The sequence below is a fragment of the Malaya genurostris genome, chromosome 2, assembly GCF_030247185.1.
Source record: "Malaya genurostris strain Urasoe2022 chromosome 2, Malgen_1.1, whole genome shotgun sequence".
Lineage (NCBI taxonomy): Eukaryota > Metazoa > Arthropoda > Insecta > Diptera > Culicidae > Malaya > Malaya genurostris.
The window spans coordinates 159,162,588-159,171,981 of NC_080571.1; the positions used below are offsets into that span (position 1 = coordinate 159,162,588).

General features: G+C 39.2%; 1 protein-coding gene across 1 annotated transcript; it reads left to right on the top strand.

The window, feature by feature from the left end:
- Positions 1 to 1,704: 1,704 nt before the first annotated feature.
- LOC131430587 (uncharacterized) lies at positions 1,705 to 8,460 on the top strand. Its single transcript, XM_058595672.1, has 2 exons — positions 1,705 to 2,594; positions 5,898 to 8,460. The coding sequence occupies exon 2, from the start codon at positions 5,900 to 5,902 to the stop codon at positions 7,469 to 7,471; it is 1,572 nt and encodes a 523-aa protein (XP_058451655.1). The 5' UTR covers positions 1,705 to 2,594; positions 5,898 to 5,899; the 3' UTR covers positions 7,472 to 8,460.
- Positions 8,461 to 9,394: the final 934 nt, after the last annotated feature.

The window sequence follows — 9,394 nt, forward strand, 5'->3', positions numbered from 1 at the left end:
GCAACGTTGGAGAGCATTATAAAAAATCAAGTCGTTCTAATGGCTCAAAAGTTTTCTGAAGAACTATTAGGATGTGTTGTTCGCAAATCGAAAGAAAATATCCTCAGTTTAGTGCAAATGTAGAACAGTTTGGTTAGATTTTTGCACTTTTCGCTGTGTGAAATTCACAGTATTCGAGATCGAGTGAAGCCTTCTTTGGTTTTGCGAAAAATGTGGAAAAGGGGAATGCTTGCATAATTCATTCAATTGATCAACTAATTGATATTCGGAAGTGTTAAGGAACATGTCATTTGTTTTCGTATTCACGACATCCAGTTATGTCTCTGACATTACCCACCCGTCTTTTATAACCGGAAGTCTGATCCGGATGAAATTCAGGAATTCCGTATGGCACTGTTAGACCTAGCATTTGAATTTATGTTTGTCTAAATCGGTCAGCCATCGCCGAGAAAACCTATTATTTGTCAGATTATTTGATACATACACACACGCATAGAAACATTGCTCAGCTCGATGAACTGAGTCGAATGGTATATGACACTTGGCCCTCCGGACCAATTTTTACTAATCGGTTTTTAAAGTGATTGCATAACCCTTCTATATGAGAAAGGCAGAAACGTTCTACGGTGGTCTTTCGTCGGCCCAATACGATGTATAGTGTAATCAACGTTCAAGTAATCGTTCAACGGGAGGCCAACGCGAGACCTTCGCTTGCCGATTTAGAGACAGACCAGGCACCATTTTTTTCATTCAGCAAATCTGAAAGACAGAGGGCTGTTGTTGAGCTATTTTCGATATGAGGAATTGAAGCCCCGTTAGGCTAGCTTTACTGGAGAATTTTGGAAGTTTTTATCCACTTATTTGGTTAAATGAACAGTACATACCTGTACCTGTACTTCAACTTTATGTAGAATAGAAGTATGTAGAATAACAACAAACTTTCTTTCTATATTAAGATAACACCAAATTTCCACACCATTTTTGTAGGACTAACAAACCTTTCCTGCAAACTGATCGATTAATTCGTGCAGTATGCCCTTCAACAAACGCTCAACGACCAACAAAATGTATTCGCTTGCTGAGTGGGATACTTCCTGAGGCCACCCAGTTAGCTCGCCCGAACCGTGCGGGCGAATTGCGATTGGTTTCGATTAAGTTAGACGTTTAAACTGTTCAGTTAGAGCGAAAGGGTGGAAGTATTTTTTGCGTTTCCTTCATTCGAAAGCATCTATCTCGCTCACGCATGTTAATTTTTTTCACTTTATCAGTTTAAATGTGCGACTAATTTAAATAGCTGAAAAAGGAAATGGTTTTACGTAGATCCGACCGGTAAATAAATTGTTTTTCCCAGTAATCCCTTATGGGCTCTTGCGTTCGTACAATGGTAATTAATGCGTGCAAAGTCGTGCATAACGGTGGTTTTTAACGGATTTCTACTTGTATGCTTTACACAGATTTTTTGAAAATGTTTGTACTACCTTGGATGTCTGTTCTCTGTGGTAGATTCGAGTGGCGTGAGTTTTTAATTCTTCGGTAGGTGTTAGTTCTCATCTTGGAAGAATTCGAGGATATTTTTGTTCTTCATGTCATGTGCTATATACTTAAAAACTACAATCTGCTAATGCAAAGGACGTAATTTTAAAAATACAGTACTTGTATCACACTTGTCGAGCGTAGTGTTTGCTACAATCGCATTAATCAGATGATGGCATTAATAGACTTTATTTATCAACCAAAAGAAACGAAAATATAAAAAAATACGTGCTTAAAGGAGCACTTATCATGGGAAGTAATTGTCCCGATAGTTCGTTCCCAGCGCAGTCATGAGAGCTGTTATTTACCCATCAAATCTCGCATCCCGTATGCATTAATATTGCACTGATTCATATAGCGGCGGAAGCCTAAGTTCGGGTCGAGACACCAGATAAGCTGGTGCTGATGGCAATGTAAATTAACTAGCAAGGACCATGACGAAATGCGAAGGAACAAAACATAAACAAACTCCAAAAGGGAACGATAACAAATATCGGTTAGAACTTGCTCTCGGAGGGTTGTGGTAATAAAGTCATAAATGCATCTCTAACGAAGGATGCAATAAATCGACGATCTAGTAACCGTCATGGAAACATCTGGTGAAATAATTAACATGCTCTTCAAGCATACAGATAAGGTGCCGCATATGTTTAGATAGGACGGCTAAGCAAGATTTGAACTTGAACTTGAACCTTCTAGGAGGGCCCTTGCAGCCGTTAGGGAATAGAGTGGGATAGCACGAAATGCAAGTGCAACCATCTAATCAAATCTTTATGTAGTAGTGAGGCACCAGGAATTTGTTTACCGTGCTGACGAATGGTAACGTCAGCATCTAAGGAGAAAGGGAGATAGTAATAAATGTTGCACTGCATGTCGTGCAACATCTTTAATATTTTACCATAAGATTCATGTATATATAGTTTAAGGAAATTAAAAATAAATCAGTCATCAGTTACCAGAGAAAACGGTCGTTCGCATTCATCACTAGAAAGAAAATTCCCGGACGAGCCCCCACCAGAAGAAGTCATCCTCCCCTAGAAGGAAGCATCATCGCCCAGGAAGTAATTCTCTCTAAGAAGAGAATTGTATAAGTATAATTTACTTCAATAAATATTTCTTCCTTTCCCTTCGCAGGTACAGTCCGCTGGAGAACCGTAGCCAGCATAAAAGCGTACTTCCGCTTTTATGCCCTACTTGCTTCTCCCCGGATATCCGAAAACTTTAATCGTAAAGTCTTAAGGCAAATTAAAAAGAATTTGCGACAGGGAACAGTCAGTCGCTCTGACGGCTGACATTTTGGTGGCTCCAGAGAGGAGCGTATCGCAAATTCTTTTAACTTGCTTAAGCTTTATCAAAAGACTCTGGAATAGTTGCTTTAAACTATTTTGGAGAATATTTGTTGAAAAAAAAAAATTTATTATTATCATTGCCATTAGCAGTAGATAATTTGAGTTTCGGGAACTTTCTAAATAGATTAACATAGCAATTCTCTGTACTAAAATGGAGTTTGTGGCTAATCCAAATGGACATTGTCGCCTTTGCACGAAGAAAGATCGTGCAATGGTCGAAATGATAACTTGCGATGAGTGCGATAGGTGGTTCCATTTATCTTGTGTGAATCTTGATAAACGGCCACCAAGACCAGAGGACTGGTACTGTATGAAATGCCAGCAGCGTAAAAAAGAATACGCTGCAATGACGAAAGACTTGGAAGTGACAAATATGGCACTCCAAGCAAAAAATGGCAGCAGCAGGGCAATTATTGAGCTGATGAGAATACACGAGAGGACCATGTTATCCCTCGTGACTTCCATTCAGAATACGAGCATGAAAGAAGACGCAATGTCAGTAAATTCAGGAAACTCGATTGAATGGAAAAGTTATTATGAAACCGTGCCTAAGATTATCGGTAATGTCAGAGGAATGGAGCAGCAACCAAAGCTGCACCGATATGATATGCTGCAGCCAAGTACGACTGGTGGAACAACTGGAATTACAATAACCACTGGCTCAGAAAAGAACACAAGCGATTCTGAAGAGTTAGAGTGTGATAGTAATGAAAATGATTTTGTCGGATTCGATGAGGACGTCGCTGGTAGAGAGAACGGAATGTTAAGTTCTACAAGATCCTCAAGTTCGATTTCCGATTTCACAAATTCTGAAAAAGTCCAAGAACTGGAATCAAATCTTTGGTCGTCTACGGAAGCATATGGGGAAAATGTGGTTGCCTCGGTGAGAAGTGTCACATTAGGATCTTCCGACGAACAGAACAAAATGGAATCTGTTGTTGATATGGCACCAGCACCTGGGAATGCATTTGACAACAGCGCTGAAGTTTTAGCTATGTCTACGATGGTGACTAAGCGAAAAGTCACCGCTCCTGTCAATGCTCTCGATGAAGCCTTCAGTGTACCCTTTAAATATGAATGGAAAAGGGAATTGGTTTATTATGCAAATTTGGATGGCAATAGTAAAGATACAAATAATTATATCATCATGCCACTACACGGGGGGTTAACGTCGGATAATTTTACGTTTAAGAAAGATTCCGTGGGTGGATCATCAGATGAAGAAATTATACGAAGTGCCAGATCATATGGATTAACGCCTCGACGACCTATACCAGAACCACTTTCTGGATACAATTTGGGTAAACGAATCCCAAAGACTAAAATGCTCAAAGAAACAAGTACACCGCCATGTGTGTCGTTGGTATGTGCATCCGTAAATTCATCAGGTATAACTCCTTCATTGCGCTCGAATTCGCAAACCCCTCCTGAATCAAGAGGAATAAGAACTGGTTCCCAAGTTACCTTTGTGTGTCGAATGAGGAACCAGGTAGCGAACCACCTTCGACTGTGGAAAAATGTTCGATTGAAGAATTCGCTCGTTAATGATTGGACTGAATTGGAAAATATTTTCCAAAAAAAATGGCACAAAGTATCAGGGCATTCTCTGATTGGAGAAAAGTATGCAGAGACTAATATTTGAATGGAAAATATCAATTTTATTACTTCCAAACATAACTTCGATCCTGCTTGGACGAAAGACAAAAAAAAAATTAATGTTCACAAATGTTGAAATAGAAGAATTTTAAAAGGGAAATAAAAATCATGTTAAGGTAAGACATTCATTATTTAGAAGAAAGAAGGATGTTAAAGTACTATACGCCCAAAAAATTATTAGTTAAAACAAAATTATATCCCTTTATTAGCACCAAGATTAGAGTCATGATAGCTCTTCTCTCACGTGTAGGGACTGCTGTAAACGCGTTTCCATTTTAGTATAATGGATGAATTATTTTAGACCTTTCTATGTTCAAAAGATAGAAATGTCAAAAAAGGGTAGTTATTTTTACTTGTTAGTAACTCGAGGGATACACATCGAAATGGCAGAAAATTTGAGTACCGATGCCTTTTTCGTATGTTTTAGGAATTTTCAGTGTTGCAGAGGTAAAGTAACTCAGCTTTACAGCGACAACGGAACTAATTTTGTTGGAGCCGAAAGAGAGTTGAAACGCCTCCTACAAGAACTCGACACAAGAATGAGACAAGGAGAAGCCGCAGAGTTAGAAATTTCATGGGTGTTTAACCCTCCAGCGGCTCCACATTTTGGAGGCGTATGGGAGAGGTTAATAGGAATAGTAAAGAAGGCGCTTAGTGTCATGATAGACGATATGTCTAAAAGGACACCTACGAGTGAAGTGCTGCGATCAGCCTTTATTCAAGCGGAGTGGTTCGTTAATTCACGTCCTTTGATACATAGAGCCTTAAAGGATGTGAATGATGAGCTATTAACCCCCTTCCATGCGATCTTAGGAAGGCCGGGACAATATGCACCACCCTTCGAGATTGATCCAAAACCTTACGATAAGAACTCGCAGGCAAGGATTCAACACGCCATGAAGGTATTTTGGGATAAATGGAAGAAAGAGTATCTTCCAACACTTATCACCAGAGAGAAATGGACTGGAGATGTCAAACCAATTAAGACTGATGATATAGTCTTAATGGTAGATAATGAAGAACCACCTGGACGGTGGTTGAAAGGACGTGTTGTCAAATTAATCATTTCTGATGATGGCGTAGCTAGACAAGCTGAAGTTATCACCGGAAAAGGTACTTTTAGGCGCGCAGTTGCTAAACTCGCGATATTGGACGTCGAGAGGAAGGATTTAACTCCTGAGCCGACGCAAAGTAAACAAGAATCAGAGCATGTAATAATGCACGTATCTGAAACTGAATCCGCTGATCCTAAGTTTGAAGATCACCGGATTGAAATGAAACGAGAAATTAACAATATTTCTCAATCGGGCAAAAAGAAAATACTAGTTATTCGTTTTTCTCCTCGTTCTGTACTTGCAGCTATGTTAACTACAGCAGCAGTTCTCAGCACGGCGAATTCCTTATTAGTAACACCGGTCGAGCAAGATGGGGTATTTCTCGACCACATAGGAACTACTTTTATGAAACGGGGCATATGGCGGACGAATATAAATACGTCGATATCGCCGAATGAAGACCGGGAATTGATCGAAGGCATAAGATGTAATATGTCAGCAACAAGGAAGCGCATGACCAAGGACATAAAAAAAGAAAATATGAATAGAATTTTGAGCGTCTTCGACAAATTATGCTCGGATGCAATTTCCGAAATTGATTATGAGCGAACAAGATCTCGACGCTCAAAAGGGATATTTGGATTCTTGTGGAGCTTCCTATTCGGTGAAAATGACATCGAAACTGAACTAAAAGCAATGAGAATGCACGACAATGAAAAAATACATCAGTTATCTGAGTCGTTAGTTCAATTAAATGGAAAGACCACTGAGATGGGAAATACCTTAAACGATCAATTCTACGGTCTGATGAAGGAAACAAACCACCTGAAGCAAAAGTACGCCCTAGGTGAAACGGAGTACTTGGAAAGTCGTTTGATCGAGATAATCATGCTTTCTCGAGAGACTATTGACGCAGTGCTTCACAAGTACAAAAGGATGAGATCATATCCACTTTCGACGGAAGAACTTACCGCAACGTTCGACAACATCTCGTCAACATTGCCAGCAGGACTAACAGTTCTTCGACAATCCTCATTGGTAAAATATGAAACGCAGCAGATCAATGGGACTATCGTAATCGCAATGTACACTGTAGTTGTCAGCAAAACAGTGTACGAAATGTTTCGAATTATTCCTGTACCTCATATGGAAAATCATGCCATCATTGATATAGGAAAACCACGCATACTGATTGACCATAACGGGGAATATTTCTACCCAACTACGGAACCAGTACGGATGAACCAAACTCATTTTATCGCGGAACCTAGCCCGGTTCATAAGGAGCTTGACTGCGTATCTGGACTAGTGGCACACAAACTTTCGAAAAGCCGCTGCAATATTACGCACCTGTCGCCACCATACGCCGAGATGATTTCACTCACGGATGAGAACCAGGTGCTTTACTTCGCCAGCGACACAACTAGTATTATAATTCACTGCAAGAATTCTATTATATCGCCACCATACAAGGTGGCTGTAGTTAAATTAGATTTCGATTGTAAAATCCAAAATAATAAGAGTGTTATATATGGATTCGTGAATAGGGAAGAAAGGCGGACAAACTTATTCTTTAAAGAAAGAATTCAGATTAATTTCAATTTAGAGAAGAATGAAACGGCATTAGCAGAATTAAATAAGCCTGCGAATCCATTTGACAACAAAATTTTCACTATAACAACGGATGATTATAAGGAACAAGATATAGGTGAACCCATTATTGAATATGTATTAGTGGGTGTAGGATTGTTAGGTATTATGTATGTGGTAGTATATATTTATCTACGAGTTAAAAAATGTAATACAACACGAAATTCCAGAAGACCGGCGGAGTGTTTGTTTCCACTTCCGCGAAATACAGCTGAAAGCTCGTTATAAAAAAAATAAGGTCTTTGCAATTATTTATAGGAATAATAAACTTAACAGAGAGGACGAACACAATTTGAAAATTTAAGAGTAAACACCAATATTCCACGACAGTCGCTCGATTATCAATAAAGGTAATTCTTCAGGAAGATTTACGGGGCCAGAAATGTCGAGCGTAGTGTTTGCTACAATCGCATTAATCAGATGATGGCATTAATAGACTTTATTTATCAACCAAAAGAAACGAAAATATAAAAAAAATACGTGCTTAAAGGAGCACTTATCATGGGAAGTAATTGTCCCGATAGTTCGTTCCCAGCGCAGTCATGAGAGCTGTTATTTACCCATCAAATCTCGCATCCCGTATGCATTAATATTGCACTGATTCATATAGCGGCGGAAGCCTAAGTTCGGGTCGAGACACCAGATAAGCTGGTGCTGATGGCAATGTAAATTAACTAGCAAGGACCATGACGAAATGCGAAGGAACAAAACATAAACAAACTCCAAAAGGGAACGATAACAAATATCGGTTAGAACTTGCTCTCGGAGGGTTGTGGTAATAAAGTCATAAATGCATCTCTAACGAAGGATGCAATAAATCGACGATCTAGTAACCGTCATGGAAACATCTGGTGAAATAATTAACATGCTCTTCAAGCATACAGATAAGGTGCCGCATATGTTTAGATAGGACGGCTAAGCAAGATTTGAACTTGAACTTGAACCTTCTAGGAGGGCCCTTGCAGCCGTTAGGGAATAGAGTGGGATAGCACGAAATGCAAGTGCAACCATCTAATCAAATCTTTATGTAGTAGTGAGGCACCAGGAATTTGTTTACCGTTCTGACGAATGGTAACGTCAGCATCTAAGGAGAAAGGGAGATAGTAATAAATGTTGCACTGCATGTCGTGCAACATCTTTAATATTTTACCATAAGATTCATGTATATATAGTTTAAGGAAATTAAAAATAAATCAGTCATCAGTTACCAGAGAAAACGGTCGTTCGCATTCATCACTAGAAAGAAAATTCCCGGACGAGCCCCCACCAGAAGAAGTCATCCTCCCCTAGAAGGAAGCATCATCGCCCAGGAAGTAATTCTCTCTAAGAAGAGAATTGTATAAGTATAATTTACTTCAATAAATATTTCTTCCTTTCCCTTCGCAGGTACAGTCCGCTGGAGAACCGTAGCCAGCATAAAAGCGTACTTCCGCTTTTATGCCCTACTTGCTTCTCCCCGGATATCCGAAAACTTTAATCGTAAAGTCTTAAGGCAAATTAAAAAGAATTTGCGACAGGGAACAGTCAGTCGCTCTGACGGCTGACAACACTTGTATCATGTGTATGAATATACCAATTAAAAACTATAACAGCATATTTTCACATAAATGGAAATCCCATGCAAAAAAAATGAACCGAAAAAAGTACGACGTTGTAAAGCCCTTTATTGGACTCATGTTAGCCCGATGCGTCGATGCGTTTCGCTTGTTCGAAGGTTTACGCGGTCGATGCAAATGGTGCAGAACTGTCCAATGATAGGCCAATCGTAGCGCTACGATCGGCCCAATATCGTGTTCAATCGGTTTGATAATCGGACCGATGATCGGACTTATGTGGGTTGAAAAATTACACTAAGCATTGGTTTTAGTTTTGAATTTGTTGTTATCACCAATACCACCGTTCAATCCATTTTGGTGGGCATCGGTTTTTTCTTAAATATTGTAAATAAAATATGATTTTTGTAAAACATATAAAATAAGTTTCGGATCGCGTACAACGGGCTGCAAACAGATCATACTTTCGAAAAAAAAGGAATATTACTGAATCAGATTGAGAACTGGATGCCTTTTCCATAAATGTCTATAGAGCTATAAAGCACAAAATATTTTGGAAAGCTTGGCTGCTGTTCATTCAAAATAATCTTCTGTTATT